This window comes from Anser brachyrhynchus, assembly GCF_964034855.1.
Source record: "Anser brachyrhynchus genome assembly, chromosome: 7".
NCBI classification, from domain to species: domain Eukaryota; kingdom Metazoa; phylum Chordata; class Aves; order Anseriformes; family Anatidae; genus Anser; species Anser brachyrhynchus.
In genome coordinates this window covers 5598018-5616740 of record NC_137701.1, presented here as the reverse complement: position 1 = coordinate 5616740, position 18723 = coordinate 5598018, and the positions used below count along the sequence as shown (strand labels likewise).

The following is an 18723-nucleotide window of genomic DNA, read 5'->3' as shown; positions in this document are numbered from 1 at the left end:
ACACAAGACTGGGGAACACATCAGCTTGTACTGTAGCTCTAGATAACGTGATATTGCTTTCATTACAATATAAACGTAGTCATTTAATCAAAAACTGAACCGTGGCCAAGATGTTACGTGTTATCTACTTATTAATTTGAACCTCAGCTCTGTTGCTATTAGAAAGACAAACACGCTGGAGCTTGCCTTGTGAGCAGCAGGGTCAACTGCCTCAGTAGCATGACTGTGCAGTAAGCATATGTAGAGCAATGGTTTTATTTTTGACAAGATGCCCTGGGTTCAGGTTAAAGTATGCCAAAAACTGTTGATGAAGCAATATAATTGCTTGTGTATGAGTGCAGACACTCCACAGGCATCAGTCTTATCAATTTCACTGTCTGAGCTCTAGCAACAGGAATTTGAGACTAATCTTTAAAGTCTGATTTACACCCACGTGTTGTAATTAAACAGAGAAGATGAGCAACAGCCTATGTTAGTATTTGGAGCAGAAGTGGGATTCAGAAAGTATGGATCTTAGCTACAGGTTTGCTACCGTTACATGAAATGGCTGTTGTAAAAGGCAGGCGCTTGTTTCTGTTCCTTTTCCTCCAGCGTGAGAAGTGGGAGCTCTAATACTTAAATCGCTCTCAGCGGAAGCATAGCTCAGGATGAGAGGTTACACTACACAGCTGATCCATCTAGGCACCTGAAAAGCAAGGACCTAAAAACCTGTGCTTGATATTGCTAGACCTTTCTGTCTCTCACGATCGGTTCATCTTGCTAATGCAAAAGACCATCAAGAAAGGTGGACTGTATTGTGCCAGTTTAATGAGCTGAATTGATCTTCAGAGAGTCGTAGCTGAAGCAGAGATGGGACCGTGTAGTCGTGAGTAAAAGAGGAGGGAGCTGAACCACGTGGCTTGGCATCAGTGGTCTGTTAGAATAGCATAAACATCTCATAGCATCACATGGTATTAAGGCCATGTAGCACAAGTGGAAGGTGTTAACAGAAAACAAAGATTAAACACTGTAATATTTTAAGAAAATGTGCGTGAGTAAAAATGAATAATATTAGAAATTAAATAGAAAATCAATCAGTAACATTGTGATTCAGGTTGAAGAAGATAAATCTGCTCACTTTTTTCCAAAGCAGATGAACAACAAGTGTTAGAATTGAAGGCAGTTGTTCATGGTAAAATGTAAAACCCAAACCCTGCATTGTTGCATACTGCAGTGGAGTGGAACATTTCCCCTTTTTATGTCCTGACGTGTTTTAAGTCCGGTTGAGGTATATCATAGTTTCCATGTTGCTTCCCAGTAGGAGGTTGACTCAAATATAAGCAAAAGCATTGTTTTTCACCTGAAGGTAACTTCAGCAATATTCATTAATATTGAAAGTAAAAACTACCAACGTTTCTATTGTATATCAATTAACTAAATATTTATAATTCTCTGCCTACCTCAGAGGCTTTTGATGTTTCATAATGCAGGTTATATGTGAATATATGTATTATCTTTAGATGCTTTCCTCTTGTTTTGAGTTACGTTACTTTTTACTTTGGGAAATAACTCTGGCAGTACATCCTATTTTTATTAACTGCTTCTAGCATATGTCCAGGTGGAACAACAAAGTTAGTTCTGTTTAGCTTTCTGTGATCACCCATCACGTGCTCTGCACAGTGTCAGCGTGCTCTGGAACCATGGTAGCCACTTACTGAAGACATTTTTCGTAAGCAAAACCTGTTTTAAGGTTCCTAGATGTACCACACAGTACAGCGTGCTTTTCTGTATGTCACATCGTAATCTTTTCAAAGAGCCACACGTGGCTTCTGTAAAAGAAGTTTAGTTAGTGATCCTGCAGCTCTAATTACTTTAACCTCCTGGCTTGTGAATTCTTTGGGTGTGATTTATACATGCAGATTATGATATAGCTGGAAGGAAGCATTTGTTTGCTGGGGCTGAGTTTGAGATGTTAGAGAATCTGAATTCCATCTTTCGTTTAGCTGTTCTAATTACCTGGGTTTTCAGAGTTTTAACTATATATGCAGGTGTTTATTGAAATGACAAGTATTTAAATCAGACTTCAGTAAAATATGTATCACATACGCATAAAGGTAAATCACAGAGATTGAGATGCAATATTAAAAGAGGGAAGCAGTATTTTTAGCTGTTTTTTTGTGCCTTAATTCATTTGTCTGTCTTTGTGATCAATTTCTGTTTTTTTTCTTTTTGAGGAGAATTATGGGTTTGACAAAATAGAAGTAAGAGACAATGGCAGTGGAGTCAAGGTCGCTGATGTTCCAGTTATGGCAATTAAACACTACACCTCAAAAATAAGCTCTTCTGAGGATCTTGAAAAGCTGACGACGTACGGTTTTCGTGGGGAAGCCCTGGGATCAATTTGTTGCATATCAGAGGTGAGCAGTTGCTATGTGTCTGGACTTCTGTGATTTGTGCGTGTCTGTGAAAGCTTTAATAAAATATCAGTGCAAGGTGTTCAAATTGTTCTGGCAGCCTGCGTGGAACCTGTTTTACAAACAGTCTGGCTTGCATGCGCTGCCTTTCTCTAACCCAGAAGTCGTGTCATAAGGTTAGGAAGCAACATGGATTTCTTGTTAGTGTCACTCCTGCCATTCTGTCATACTGGTTACACCAGTGCCGCATTTATTTTCCTCAGCCAGAATGGAGCAGGGATGGATTGTTTAGTGTTTCTTTGTCCATTTCTTTTGTGTCAGGGTATAGATAAATATGTGATTGCTTAAAACACTGGTTTGCCCTTTGTAGCATTAACAGAAAATGTAAAGTCTAAGAGTATGGCTGAGTTTTCTGCTTGCATTAAGGTACGTCAAAATAAGAAGCAGAAGATAGTGGCCAGGAGGATTCACTCAGGGCACTGATGGCCCACACAGCTGCAGTTCCAGTGAGGATTTCTGCCTTGATGTTATCTAGGTGATCGGCAGTCATGGGATCTTGCTGGGCTCCACGTCGCTTCTTGACATGTGTATGACAGCAATTGCACAAACTTAGCCTTGTCCTGAGGAGTAAACAGGAACCTGCTCCCTAGCCTGCTTGCGTCTGAGCCACGTGTTTGTGTTAACAGGACTGACGCTGACAGTGTACTGATACTTAAGATGTAACCTGTTGACTAAAAGCAGCCACGTTAGTTCAAAACCATCTTAGAAATGTTCGTACTGCACGTGAAGGGCACAGCATCTGCGTGTTCCGTTGTGCTTTGCCTTTCTGTCTTTGTGCTGTGCCACGATCAAGTTTGGGGTTCTTCTTCCTAAGCCTCCCAAGGATTAGATCCCGCAGGAAGATTCTGGTATCAGTGTCTGATGGGAAGTGTCAACTATCAAGGTCAGGAGAGGTGTCAGAGGGTGAGAGCGCCTGACTCCTTGCTACCTTGGGCTACGTTCGCATTGCACTAAGCAGGAGTGGGTTGTGTGTTTGGATGGAGATTTCCAAAGATGCTTTCAGAAGTGTTGGTGTTTAGACAGACAATGCCAGCCCTCAGTCACTGGCTCCTGCAGACAAGTTGTCAGAGCAGGATGCCATCTGTTCTGAGCATTTAAGCAGCTCCAGGTTGCGTTTCGTAAGAGATGGGAGTTGGTCTGACTGTATTAAGTACTTTAATAGGTATTTCTTTAATCCACGGATCAGTAATTACGTTAATTAAATGCTCTTGGTTTTAATTGCGTTTGGCCTACCCAAACTGCCCCCTGAAGTTTCAGTTCAGAGGTACTTTACTACTGGCCCTTAACCACGTCTGTAATATTGTCATTTCCAATTAATCAATTACTGGTTTTTCTTTCCAGAGGCATGGCTGAACTCAGAATGATTTGTACGAAAACTAAAATAAACCAAAACATCCTGAAGCTCTGTAGGAGTGATAACGTTTGTCTCTCAGGTGGTTAAAGCATAGTGGCTCTGTCATTCAAAATCTCGATACCTGAACTCAGGGAGTTGCAGTTTTATTTGAACTTCTAGTGTGCGATTGGTCTTGCTAAAGATGATCGGTGTATTACCTTAATAGCTTACAAAACATACAAAGCATGATTGCTAGATACGGTTGGGTGTGGAAAGATAATATTCTGTTTGTTTGATAGTCGTTAGGTTTGTGTAATCTCACATAGTTGTCATAGTGTGTCTTCTCTCGTGAAGGATGGAAATGCAAAATGGTTGGTTGATTTAGTTGTTCATTTAAACTGTTCAGAATAGAAGACAAAGAAGCATGTCTGGTAGGTACCAGGGATACCTTACACTTTATAACACTGTTAGAAATGTGTGGCTTTTAGTTAAATGGATGGAAAGACTGAGTGATAATGCTGAATGTTTTCTGTGACTGTAAGAAACACCTGTAGGAGAAGAATTTTATAAACTAATTAAATGTAATTGTGGTGACTAAAATAACATGATGGTTAGAGTGAAAGTGAAGCTTATCTAAGCCCGTTCTGATCTTTGTGAATCCTTGATTAACATGGTTTATTTTTATTGTTTACAGGTTTTGATCACAACAAAGACAGCTGCTGATAGTATCAGCACTCAATATACTTTGGATAATAGTGGGCATATAACTTCCCAAAAGCCTTCCCATCTTGGACAAGGTAGGATACCGTGCTCTAGAGTTGCATTGTGACAGGTATTTTATGTTTCTCTGGGGCTCTTATTTGATGTTGAAATGTCTGTTCTGTACTTGACGGCTGAGTGTGAAATCTTTTCTTGCCTTATGTCTGTCAGCTGAGAACGTGTTGTTTTCATGAGAATGTCTTGGAAGTTGCCTTAGATAGCAGTTATAAACTAGCATCTCCTTCTCTGACTCTCTTCTTCAAGCTGGCAGAGTGGAAATAAAAGCTGTAAAAATTCTGTGCCCCCAGGTCCAGGCACAGACTATACATGAAAGATTTGTTCAGGACAAAAATAATGTTTCTGTACATTGCAAAACCCTTGCTTAAAGGAGGAAGAGTTGCCGTCGTATACATGAGGGAGTAGCCGGAAGCAGCGTGGCTGTAGGACCAACCAAGCAAAGCCTCAATTATTTCTAACCTGCAGGGAAGGGCATGTCATAGAAATCCTTGTGCATGTTTGTGTGAAAGATAAAGGTTGCCCTCACCTCGGGGGTGGCCTTGGTGGTTCAGACTTGGTGTGGGTTTGGGGTAGCATTTGTTCTTCTGTTAGCTCAGTTCAGCTAATTGTTGCCCGGTGAGGACTGTTAAAGACAGCGTTGTCTCCTCACATACACACTCCAGCAGGTCTATGTTCCCAGAAGAGATGCTGTTTGCTCCTTTCTTATGACAAAGGTGGGCTTCTGAGGAAGCAGTTGCTGCCTGTCTGTAAAGGTACCTCTGTTCTCACCCTCAGTACGTCCCAGCTGAGCCACAGAAGCTGCCTGTCAATATTCTTCCCCTCTGAAGCATGGAGTGCCTTGTACACCCAGAGGGGCGCCTGGCTGCCAGACCTGTCTCTTCCTTGTCAGTCTGCTGACTGGCAGCAGGGAGCCGTTAAGTCAGAAGCAGTTGCCTAGGGCCAGTCAATGGACAAATCCCGAAGAAAGGCCTGAATCTGAAAATTCTGCATCTTAGAGAGCTAATTTTAACTAGGGAATCTTTTTAGGATTTAGGCTGCAGTGTTTTCCACAGCCGGAAATCCTGGTCTGGAGCCTGTAAGTTGCGTTGCTGTGTGTTTTGTCAAAATTGTAAAACGATTGCTGTTGAAAAATGAATTCTGTGGCATCTATCTAACTTTGCAACTAGGAATTTTTATGGTTGTATTGGTAGATTGATACCCCTCTCTTTGTCAGGTACTGCACCTTGAGCAGAGGTACCTTAGGGGAGGCAAAGCTTGTGAGGTCTGTTGGCACTCACTTTGGTGAGATGACTGCTAACTTGGTATATTTCTTCTCCTCGAGCTGATATAATGTAATTTAGTGTTATTAGGAGTTATTTGTATGCAGTGGCATACATACAGTCCTCTTCAAGTGGAAAAAAAAAAAAGTTGTTTACTCAATGTAACTTCTGCTTGTTTTGTTTTTTATCACCTGCTTGCAGGTACAACAGTGACAGTCCTCAAGTTGTTTAAGAACCTTCCTGTAAGAAAACAGTTTTACTCGACAAATAGAAAATGTAAGGAAGAACTGAAAAAAATCCAAGATCTTCTGATAGCATATGGCATCATAAAACCAGACCTGAGGATAATCTTTACACATAATAAGGTACTAATGACTTTTTCTATGTCAGCTATGTTAAGGCTCAGTTTCTGAGGAATTTAAGAAGTTCATCAAATAGTTACATAACATCTTTCATTCCTAGGAATTTTCTTTCATCATAGGTCCCTTTTGGGCTTCCACTTCTTTCTTCATTCTATATATGTATGTTTTACGATGGTTACAGATTTTAATCTTAAACTTGTAAAACGCAGGCTCAGATCTGCCTTTTGGTCTGCTCCAACAGATATCTTGGATAGATGTATGAAGTATAGACATTATTTTTAGCTGGTGCTCGCTGAACAAAGAGCTCGGATCTTACAATGACAAAGGGCCCAGTCAAGTGTTAACCTAGCACATACAAGTAGCTTGCTGTGTGCTAAGAGATAAGAGCTCAATGCATAACGATGGTTTTATTTAAAAAAGCTAAAAATTTCAAAACAGCTTGCTACATTGGTGTAAGAGTAACATGTTGTAACAACAAGCTTTAGCTGAGTTTGTTTGAAATTGAGAGAACAAATTGAGAGGCTTCTTGGAGGCTGTTTTGACTTCACAGGTTACTGAGCAGTAATTTGAACACACAGCTACAGAAGGTGACACCTCAAGCATTTCTCCTTTACCTGACCTCAATTTCCCACAGCTAATTTTACTGGCTGTGCTCCTGCTTTTGACACACCAGAGGGAAGTTACACTGATGAATTCCCAAGTTGCCACAAAGTCGAGAGTGACATCTCGTGGCCAGACCCCTCAGCAATTTTTCTATTCTAAACCTCTGTTTGTTGACCTTGTTATTTTCCCTGTTTATTGATCGGTTTGGATCAGTTACTTGTTGTCAACCAAACATTCACACTGGAGTTCCCTTTCAGGGGAAATTGTGAATTACACTGTGCTTTCTTGAAAAGACAACAGATTGTCCATCTGTTTCTGGAGTTGTATAACATGCTTTGATAATATTTAGGTATTTATTTCTGAATATCAAAGTCTAGATCTTGTGAAAAACAAAAAGCTAGCCCTGTGGCTACAGAATTAGTATTCCAAAGCTGAGTAACTACATTCAGTGGTATTTCATTGAGACTACGGAAAGCTTGAAACCAGAGACACATCAGGATTTTTTACTTCATAAATTATGTTAAGCTCGCTGACATATCTAGCAGTGCTTCACAGTATTGGTGTTAAATGTTGGTTAATAAAACTAATTTCATATTTAATTGGTGGCTTGGTTTTTGCCCTCTCTGATGGATGTGGTATAAGTCTTCTGTGGTTAAGCTGGGGCTTATATTTATGGTTCTTGGTTACTGCAAGGGCTTAGTACAGTACATCAAAAGTACCTTCTGTTGACCTTTCTTTCCCCTGTGGGGCAACTGTAGCTTATCTTCTACTACAGATCCTAAGTTTGATACACTGTGTTGGGAAATGCCTTGCATACTGTATAGAGCATGGTTGCTCAGCTGACCTTGCTGAACTAGACATCTATTGCATGGTTACTTTCAGAGTTTGCGTGATCCAGTCTGTTTGGAAATTCCTATTGATGCCTGTGGATGTTGGCAGAAGGGCATAGGAATGGCTCTCTTGGGTAAGGAAGCAGTGATGTTTGAGGAGTGGAAAAATGAGAAGGGGAGCAGTGGTGAGATTGCTAGTGACAGGCTACAAATTATTTCTATGGCATTTTGATTTCATCCCCCTTGATTGGGCTATTATGTATCTTTTTTCTTAATGTCTATTTTAATGCAATGACAATAATGTGCAAGTTGGTCACATGTCTCTTTCATGGTACTTACAACAAAAACGTTGAGATAGAAAGCATTGCATGTTGGCTGTGCTCAGGTGGCAAAATAGATTCCTGCAAGCTGTTAGCTTTGAAAATTTATGGAAGGACCCAATAGTATGGTTCTTTCAATGATTAGTGGACTTCATGATCTCATTTTGCAACATCACTGTTAAGTTCTTTGTGGTATCTAAAACCCAGTTAAAGCTGAAAGAAATGCATGAAGATGTAAATGGCTCTGTTCTACCAACCTGTCCTTTTGCTGATGAACGAGAAGGAATGCAACTGCTGTCCTGTAAGCTGTCTTGGTTTTGTTGGAGGTAATGGTTGGGAAATGCTTTTTAGGGATATTTTGTCACCAGGTTAACTCTGTACACATACAAACATATTTTCTGACAGTGAAATGTTTTCTGATCGTGCAATTGTACTGCAAAGTGTGGGAAAACAGCAAGCTGGAGAAAAAAAACTTTGAAGGGGGGAAAGCAATGATCAGGATGTGTATGTTATAGGAACTGATGGTCATTGTGATCATGTAAACAAAAAAAAATAGAATTATGAAGGGTCGTTATCGAACGGCATGTGTGATACTTCTGCAGACCAGTAGTCTTAGGAATAGAGGATATTACATGGTTTGGCATGAGCCTCTGATATAAAAAGAAAGGAAGAGACAGGAGAATTGCTTTAGTTGTCCCTACGTTCTTTGCCATGGGAGGGTAGCAGTAGTTGAAAAAATGTTTAATGGCTACTTGAAGCTCATTTCAGGCAGTAGTCTCAATGTAGCTTAGGAAGTGATGCATCCATGTTCCAAACCACTTGGTTTCCAGTTGCTGGGAATATGTGAAGGCAGCCTATCCTCTCTGCTTCAGAAGTAAATACTTCAATACCATGTTTGGGTAGGCTTATTTGGTAAAGTAAATCAGTACAACTGCTATCTGCAGGCAGTATATATTTGTAATGGCAAAAGTGGTGCTGATTTTTTGGGCTCTTCATTTTGCACTGCTGGCCTTACGTTAATTTAATTTATTTAAAATAAAAACTAGTAAAAAAAAAAACTGCTCAGACATTTTTCAGCACAAGAGGTCGCTCAGTAGCTATTGCTGAGCTGGAAATATCAAAGGCCAAAGAAATCATAAAGTGTAGTCTATCTGTGCTTTAAAACTGCTTTAAAATATTTTTCAAGACTGTTTTAAAATGATTTTCAAACTATTTAAAACAAACAACTCTTTGAATGTATATTCCTGTGTGTCTACTGCTATAATTCCTTGCAAAATAAAAATTGCCTATTGCATCATGTATTTTCAGAAATTTGGAATTGTGTAATTCCAGTGCATAACTACTTTCAACAAGTCTACGTGCATTTGTTTGTACCATAACATCACAGAATATGAATTTTAATTCATTTTCCTTCAGATGCTAAATATTATTGTCATTACAATTCCTAATTCAGATCAGAAGATACATATCCTATAGCGATCCTACAGGATATGTGTGTTAGGATAATACTCTACTGAATCAGGTTGTCTTTTTTTTTTTTTTGGTGGCTGTTGTATTTGTTTGACGTGTACCAGGAATCAACTTCTTAGAATAGCTTTATTTTTCATGGAGCTCATGGATTATATATTACTTGAAAAAAATTGTATGTTCAATTATTCAAACAAGTTCCTAGAATCCCAAATTCTTGAGGCTGCGCCAATACTTTCTGCTGCAATAGAAGATGATACACGTCAGGAGTAAGATCAGGTTCCAAGGCTTAAAAGAGCAAGAAGGTAGCAGAGATGAGGTACTGCAGAAGGAGACGAGGAAAGATGGGTTAAAAAAAGTAGAAAGGGTAGTACAACACGTGTTTTTAAAAGATCTTGAAAATAAGTAACAAAAGCAGTATATTTTAACATAATCCTTCTTAAAGTCTTGTATTTTATAAGAAATGAAAGGAGAATGGAAGAAAGTATAGCTCTCGCTTTACTGAGGAAGAATATGTAATGTAATGAGGCTGAAAGTTTCATTAACGTGTCTGAAGTTAGGCATCTGAAAATGGTTGTCTGAATGAATCTAGAAGAAATCCATTTTGGAAAATCAGGTTTCTTATTGAGCTGTTGAACGTATATGCATTTTTAGGATCAACAATACATTGCATGCTGTATTTCCACTACATTGATTTTAATGGTGTTCATCTCATGCTTCTGAATGAAATTTCCAGATTTTTTTTCTTGCTGTTGTGCCTCACTTCATATCCGTGTTAGTACAAATGAAAATATATCCATTAAATGTCTGGTTTGTTTTCTGTGAAGAGCGATGCTCTTCCTGCCTTTGAGTTGTTTTCTAGCAAGAAAAATAGATCTCCTTTTATCAATTCTCCCAGGGTTTATTTATTGTATACTCTTCGTCAGTGAATTTCTGATAGGAAATGGTTGCTGTTTCTGCTCAGAGTGTTTTGTTGTTTGCATTAGCAATAAATAATGAATCACTTTGCAGATCAACCCTTGAAGTACTATTGCTATTTTGACAACTTGGATTAGCTAGTGCTCCTTCTTTTTATGAAGGTTTATCCTGCCAAGACATTCTTTGAATACTGATAATGTTGATCCTCTTGCCAGTATGGTTATGTTAGAAAGAGGTATTTTTCTTCTTTCATCACCATGTTCCTTGAAAGCATATTGAATAATGAGACAGCCAAATGGAAATAATTTACATGAGTATTCAGCAAGTTTATTTAAAGTTAACATTATCTGAAGGCGTGCGAAGAACATTCCGGAGTCAGCTACCGCTTCAACCACGTCAAACCCTTCAGCCCGAGATGCCATCTTCTGGCCACCTACGGGCTCGGGCTGCGTTTCACGGTAGGTGCCGCAGGGCTCTGCCCCGCAACAACAGCTTTTGTGCTCTTTACTGCACGGCATCAGTAGCCTGTGACAGTCTCAGAAGCTAGTGATGTTCGAGAAATGCCCCGGTATGCCATCAGGTTGAACCTCAGCTCCGCTCCAGCTGTGTCCCCCAGCTGTTCGCTGCTCGTTCTGTGAGGGGAACGTGGCTCAGACCTCCTGGGTGCCAGTGATCCCCTTCGTAGCCCTTGTAACGGTGGGTGTTACTCTTACCCGGACCCCTTTTGTGGCCGTGCTTGGCCTTAAACTGAAGGATGCCATCGGGTGATGAGTTGAAGCATGTGCCATGTGGGGAGATGCTTCTTAATGATTTAAATCAGCTTTACGTAAGATTTGGAAACAGCCTTTTTTGGCATGTATGCGATGCCTGATTTGGGTTGCAGTTACTTACCATTTCAGTTCTTTGTGAAGAAATGCCATGTTATTCTCTGCTATACTCTCAATTTTTTTCTTTACAATTAGTCTCCTCTTACAGGACAGCCTTGACCACCCCCAGTCTGTATCCATTAGTCCAACAACAGTTTGCTTTCTGTAGTAACTGGGCTTTTATATATATATATATATATATATTTAGGGATGGAATAACCAGAATCGTGCATTAGGGTAAATTCACCATTTTTAATAATGGTTTTGCACTTCAGATTCATTCACTGTGCTTCCAAACTCTGTCGTAGCTGCATGTTGAAAAGAAATCTACGTTGAGCAGAAACAGCAGCACTCAAGCTCTTTCGTGAGTTGGAAAGGCTACTCCTTTTAATGTAATGATGATAAATTGACTCCTTCCCTAATCTGTGTTTTAAAAGATAAAGGGGAATTACGATTAAGAATCTGCAGTGCTTTGCAGCCAAAGTGTTTTCATGCTGACCTGGAATACAGTTCAGTCTTTTCTTCCATTCACTGCTCAGTGGCTTTGCAGCGAAAGCCAAACAGAGAGTTAATTATGGTGTTTTTTGTGATGTGGACACCTGTCCACTAGGAAATGCGCTGAGACCCTCAACTCAATTTACATCAGCCAGAGAACAGCTGCCAGATGGTAACTACTTTTGGTCGCTACCAACCTGGTTGAATTTGAACTGGTGACCTAGAGGTGAAATGCTTTATATCCTATTACTAATTCCCTGAGGTTTCCAGTTTCTCATCCATCACTTTTTTTCAAATGACAGCACAGTATATGTCTGAAATCTCAAAACAATTACTGTTTCACATACGCCGTGTGTGCTGCAGTGTCTGAGATGTGCCTTTAGCTCTTGTAAGGCTTTCACATTTTTGTTGTACGCTTGAAAGCTTAGCACAAAAAGGATGTTTCCAAAGCCGCCCGGGAGTTTTTCCTCTTCCTTAGCAATGTACTTTGTCACGGTTAGGTACGTTCTCTGTTACTTCTGCTAACTGGTATCTTTCAAAAGGCTTTTAAACACCCTTCTTAAAATGGAAATCACTATGATGATGTTGCATCCTCTGAATGACAATTTAGGATTAGAAACTGTGTAGTTTGTTGTTGTTTTTTTTTTAACAGTTGAATTGTTTGCTTTTTTATCTTATTATTATTTTCTTATATGGAAATTGAACTTGTCTATCCACCATAGTAGAAAACATGTGGATGAAGCAGCCAAAAACAGTTGAACTTTTGCCTCAGTCTTTGTAATTCTTGAAAGCTTGTGACAATAGGTGTTAGCAGGTGAAGGTCCCTGGCTCCTTGTAGTATCTCCTGGTTGCTCTCATAACTCACCTTCCAGCTCCCCAGTCTGAGTGCTTCTCCACGGCACGATGCTCAAGAATGCCTCTTCCTCGGGCGGGTGCTCTCATATCACAAATGGAAGATCTGAGCAGGAAATTCTTCAGAATTTCTAGGATGAAGGGTGCTGTGGAAAATAGCTACCTTTCATCAAATTTCTTTGATAGCTGTAATGTCTGATGCCTATGCATAGAGTGCATCTGACGAGGGGGGGAAAACAACAGTGCCTCGAGTTCCTCTCTTCTCTACCTCCACCAGTGGTTGAGCCACCATCAGCTACAAAGATTCTTCAGAGGCAGATATAAAATATATGCAGAAAATAGTTATGATTTTCTACAGGGTTGCATTCCTTTAAGCTAAATTGCAAAAATGCCATGATTTCTGTTCTCAAGGAGGGATTATGCAGGAGTTCTCTTTTCTTAAGGTAGCTTGCCACGCTTTTTAAAACAAGATACCAGTTATGGCCTGGAGCAGATCAAACAACATTGCCACTTTTCAAGGCTGGCATTTTAAATAATGTGGTTAAGTCTTTATCTTGGTGTCTTCTTGATCTTAGGTGATAGATTTTCTTCCACCACAGAGAATGTGCCTGCCCTTGCAGTAAGGTGTTGGTGCATCATGAGCAAAAGCGGTTTTACACATGGTACAAGGTGATGTCTTTGTTTCACTTCAGCCAAACTCAAACTTTTGTTGTGGCTGCCTGGCTTTGTTCCTGTTTATACGCCATATTAACAAGTAGGCAGGGATATTTTCAGTTATGTTGGAGCTTAACAAACTGTCTGGCTTAAGTTTTAAGTCAGGAAAGCTAAGAAACATACTGACCTAAAGATTTAACTTTCTGAAGTGAGATCTCAGGTGCCAGGGAGACAGGATTTTTGAAATATGTAGAACAAAATTAGTGAGACTGTGAAATGAAATTAGTGAGACAAAATTAGTGAGACTGTTTTTTTAACAGAGCTAACTTAGGTTACCAATCTGCAGTTCATGTACAGCGCGTGCTCTGCTGGACCTTTACACCCTCAAACGGTATTACAGGATAAATAACACAATGTCTATCACAAAATAAATGAACAAAAAAAGATTGGGTTTGGGTACTGAAAGTCCACACATCACGTTTAATCCAAAAATCTCCATTGTGCCATGGGAGGCTGGTTAAGTTACAGCCATCATGTAGTAGTAAAGTAAACAGGAGGAATTTTCTTCGACATCATTGTTACACTGCACGAGCCATCTTCAGCAACAGCATCCAGTCCTCAGCTCTGACTAAGGTTTGTCTTTTGTCTGTGATCTCGGATCATTGTGGATGCTGGTAGAAGTTCTAAAATATGAAGGATAGTTTGGCGGCACTTTTTCCTTTGTCCTTCCCTGGGGTCTTTGAGGAAACAAATGATGAACAGCTCTTCTCCTTAGTGACAAATACTACGGATCTCGATGGGAAGAGGTTGCATACTCACTCTTTTTTTCCAATCATTTCATGTTTTTCTAGGAACCGTTCTGGGCTATGCGTAACGTAAAATAAACAGAGATGCCTGCTTCATGCATACGTGTATGTTGTCATCCTGCACAAAAGGATGCCTACGTACACCTGTGTTCTAGACCTGGATGGGGCCGAAGAAATACATGCAGGGAAATCAAGCACGTGTCTATGTGCAACAGAGTTTTATATACATTACGACTTTTTTTAATAAGATGTAGATCATGTAATCTCCTTCAATGAAACAGAGAGGGAGGTGGGATATATTTGGCTAGCTCTAACAAAACCTAAGATGGTCCGTATGTAATAATATATCTTTGAGTAGGCTGTTTTTGCAGTGTCATCATACTGACCAGAGTCAGATTCTTCCTTGGCTCATCCTGGACACCAGGTTAAATGACCTAGAAAAAAAAATATGAGGGGTGTGTGGGGGTGTGTATTTTTAGCTGAAATAAAGGGTATAATCAAGGTTAAAAAAATGAGGGTATTGCAGGAACCTCATGGAAACAGGCACTTTGTAAAATAAATGAAACGGACTAGTCATTGTTTCTTAATGAAGTTTTCTTTTTAAAGCCTGTTGATACGTCTGGAGAGTCTAGGAAATCATTTTCTTTAAATTTATTGGCTGTTCCTACATTATGGCTTCAGAATATGCAGTCAGGGCTAAAACTGAGCACATAGTCTATTCTATGTTTATTTGGTATAAAAATTTGAGGAGTTGCATTGCCTCTTTAGTATCTGGGCTTTAATGTATGGTAATGGTAATTTAATGGTGATGGTAACTAGTTCCTAATTTTTTCTCTGTAGTTCCTAGTATTAAAATTTGACAAATATGTGGGTAGTTCAAAAATCAAATGAAGAAAAATCCTCCTGAACTTATTAGCAGTATCTACTTTTAGCAGGTTTGCATTTAATAAGTTCTCATGTTCCCTGGCTTTTTAAAAGCACTTTACTGAAGTGATCTTTTTACAGGCCCGTGTATCAGCCATTCAGCAGGTCAGACAGTGTAATAACAACCTTGCATTAATCAGCAGCTAGGATTTATATCTGTACCTGTGGCATCACACTAGTATAACCTAAAATAAGCAGCATGATGTTTATATTAGTCATGTAACAAGTGTCTTTCTCTGTTTGGTCACAAGTGTTTAATTTAAAATGTATCCAGTAAAGAAAAAATTGTTTGGCACTCTGTGTTTCCATTTTAAGTAATCAATTTTAAAATAGCAACAGTACAGGATATGTTTTATAAGATGAGCTCTAAAGAAGACGACCAACTCTTTCATCACTCGAAATGTCTCCGAGGAGATGTGCAGCAGGTGTGGAGGAGGGAGGCCGAGCGCGGCAGGCTTGGGCAGCCTGGGTCCGTCCTTTGCTGCTGTCTGCTTCCGAAGCACAGAGCCCTGGACATGCAGCCCGTGGCTCGCCTTCAGCCCTTTGTGTATCCTCTGCCCTCCCCAGCATAAATTGTGTTTTATGTTTGGGGTTTTCTAGCTTGCTGTAGGATGGCAGGGCTGTGAGTGCAGTATCGGTGAGGGGCTGTCAGGCTGGGTGCAGAAGGTGAGTTAAATTCAGGCAGGAGTGAATTTGGAAGTGGAAAATTAAAGATTGGGGAACAGTTTTAGGGTCGCCAGTCTCAAAGCTTTAAAATCCCACCTGTCCTGTAAGAAGGGAATATCGTTTTACAAGAGCACCGTGTTCTTCAGTGGAATTCACCCTTCAAGGCCAGCGAATATCCTACAGGACAGGTGGAATTTTAAGGCTCTGTATTGCATTTCTTGAGATTGGTGCATTGCTCACCGTGCTTTCACATAACATCCTGTACCGGAATACTGTGAACTCGTTGAATTTATTGGGCCTATGTAAACATCTCTTTTTAAGCTAGCATCGTAGTGTCAGATTTAATGGGCGACTTCCCACACTTTTTTCCTTTTATGTTTGAATGTTGCACACTGAAATAGATTCAGCTAACAGTGAGAGAAGCAGATACAAAGCCAGTAAGAATCCAGTAGTCTCAGTTGCCTAGAAGTGGAAAGCCAATTAAACACAGTTTTTTTGTTGTTGATATACTGTGGTAAAAGTAAGCAGATTCAGAGTTAAATTTGCGGCTGTTTCATATAGTCATTCATTCTCTCTCATTAATGAGAGAGAAAATTTCGCTTCCCAAAGCAGTTAATACTTTCTGTGTGTGTAAGAGGACTTAACAGGTAAAGTTTTCTTATGCAAGTTGCAGTTTATACTGCCATACTGTATTTATTAAATCTTTGCAACAGAATTGTAAGGTATGTAGCTAATAGAGCAGATATCCTTCTATCTAACATTTACAAACTTTCATTAAACAACCAACTGCTTTCCATAGAGATACTTTCTTAGAAACTGCTTTCCTTTCTAAAAAACAGACCTGGAGTAGACCTAGAGTATCCAGACAAGAACTGTGAATGGACAGCTAATATCCCAGTTTCTATGAAAATGGCTTATATTTTAAGTACCACAGGCATCGTGGTGTAATGTCCACCTTCAAATGCTGACCATCATGCCAAAAACATCAGAAACCCTCAATTTGTGTGCACAGTAAAAATACATACATAAAAATACATAGCCCACTGCTATGTATCTTAGATGAAAAGTGGTATTTTTTTGATTTATTTTTTAACAATTGTTTCAAGTGCAGAAGTCCAGATTAGCCGTGTAACATTCATTAATACAAACTCCTAAATTTTCTGATCACTGCAAGTCTAAATAAGTAATACAACATGAGAAGACATGCCAAAAAGTACCATATCGTGTGTGTTAACACTGAAAGTTGTGAATGTAAGAGGGTCAAAGTACAGAATGTTACATATACAGTATGTGTGCAGTTGCATATGCATGTTAATAGACATGACTTGAGTTCAACAAATATAAATATAATGTCAAAAATTTGACTCTGTGCCATTTGTTTCAGGCAGTTATTTGGCAAAAGACCAGGGTGTCAGATCACAAAATGGCCTGTATGTCAGTTCTGGGAACAGCCGTTATGGGCAGTATGGTACCTTTTCAACACTGCTGTGAAGATCCTGAGGTGAGTTTAAACTTCCTTCTCCCAAATCCACTTAAAGCCTGTCAATGAGGAGCTAAATCAGCACTCAAAAAGGAGACTTTCAAAAAGAGAACATTATCTCCAGACTGACATCTGATTAATACATTTGATTCTGTTACAGCTCTCTCTGTAAAATTAATTGGTTTGGTGATTGAAAATGCACTCCCAGAATCATCTAGTCAGGACTCATGTGGCACTGATCAAATGGCAGTAAAAACAGTTGTGATGACAAATGCAGAATTGCTGATTGCTCAGAGCTGTCTAAGTTAGGATGTTAGGATTCCTGGCCTGCAGGCAGGTTGTGCTTTGATTAATAACTAAGCATTTATATCGTTCTCATCCTCGTGGCCTTTTAGCCTTATCTTCTAAAGAATATCTCCTCAGTTTCAGTCAGGGGCACCTCAACAGTAAAATAAACACATACTTAGAAGGCAAGTTGTGCAAAATTTATGATAAACCTATATGTCAAGGAAATACTAGCTAGCTTTCAAAAATTCTCATGCACATAACTTTCTTTGCTCCTGTTGACATAGAAGGAGCTCTGCATGATACTGTCCTTCGTCTAATATTTTCAATTTTTTTTATTATGGTTCCATTTTTGTCTCAGACATTCTTATAAAGGAGAGTCTTCCTCCTGTAGAGCCTGGAAAGTTAATTTTTTTTCCTGTATTTTGTAGTAGTAGAACTTGTCTGGAGCCATGTAGATGAAATGAATCGCTCTCTGTGAAGTCAGAGTGGCTATTAAACACAATGCCATGCTGCAAGAAACTGTTTATTCAGACTTAAATCGTGGGTTTGTAAGAATGCTCGTAGTGTCTACATACAGGGAAATGCTGGGAGGGGTTGGGGGGAGTAGCCAAGTTGCCGCTTATGGTTTACAAAGAAGTTTTTCCTGTTTATGTCCGAACAAGTCCGGATGCTCTGTTCATACCTGAGCGCCCACTGGCTGTGCCTCATATGGCAAGTGCAGGGAGCTCTGCAGGGAAGACATGGGGGTATTTAGAAGGGACTAGCTCGAAGGAGGCACTCAGGTTCTCACGTTACCTCTTTGCTATATCATGAGGCATCCATATTCCTTGAATAGACGTTGGGGAACATTCCATCTCTCTCTCTGTCTCTAAATAGTGTGTAAAATACCACGTGCATCATTTATAGGTGTATAAGTGATCCATGCATATTGCACTTGCACAGATCTACATTCAGAAACCATGGACATTTCTAAATTAAGCAGCCAAACACTGAAATGACAGAATTAAGGTTGCCCGCATAACCCTTATCTTTCTCCCTTGTGTTCAGGAATTGGGATAGGTATTTAATGACAAAACATACGCCACTTTTTCCTTCCTATTAGGCCCATGTCTCATCCAGTACACAGACTAAAGAGCAGCTCCTTAATCCTTTTAATTTCCTACTTGTCCATTATGTAGCTTCTTAATCCTTCACTGCAACGTCTACTCTGAAGGCAAAATCAGAGTTGTTATAAACAACTTCTTGTAAGCTGTACCTTGCTAACCGCACATTTAAAACTTCTGCAGTGAGCGATCCTGGGGTTTGCAGACGGCTAGTCTTTAAAAACCTCTCCATTATGAGCACTGAATGAAACAAGAACGTAGTTCAAG

At 39.6% G+C, this 18723-nt stretch overlaps 1 protein-coding gene across 10 annotated transcripts in view; it reads left to right on the top strand.

The window, feature by feature from the left end:
- Positions 1 to 18723, top strand: part of PMS1 (PMS1 homolog 1, mismatch repair system component) — a 45966-nt gene that overhangs the window by 3939 nt on the left and 23304 nt on the right. For 6 of the 10 annotated variants that reach the window (XR_013953264.1, XM_080598791.1, XM_080598793.1 and 3 more), the window contains 4 exons: positions 2214 to 2396; positions 4481 to 4583; positions 6024 to 6187; positions 16970 to 17086. Coding sequence is in view for 9 of the 10 variants with exons in the window: in XM_080598791.1 (XP_080454917.1) it covers positions 2214 to 2396; positions 4481 to 4583; positions 6024 to 6187; positions 16970 to 17086 (567 nt within the window). In the remaining variant the exon portion in view is untranslated. Of the gene's footprint in view, positions 1 to 2213; positions 2397 to 2819; positions 2900 to 2949; positions 3357 to 4480; positions 4584 to 6023; positions 6188 to 16969; positions 17087 to 18723 lie in introns of those variants that run through there. The other 4 variants (XM_080598796.1, XM_080598795.1, XM_080598799.1 and 1 more) reach the window with 3 other exon arrangements.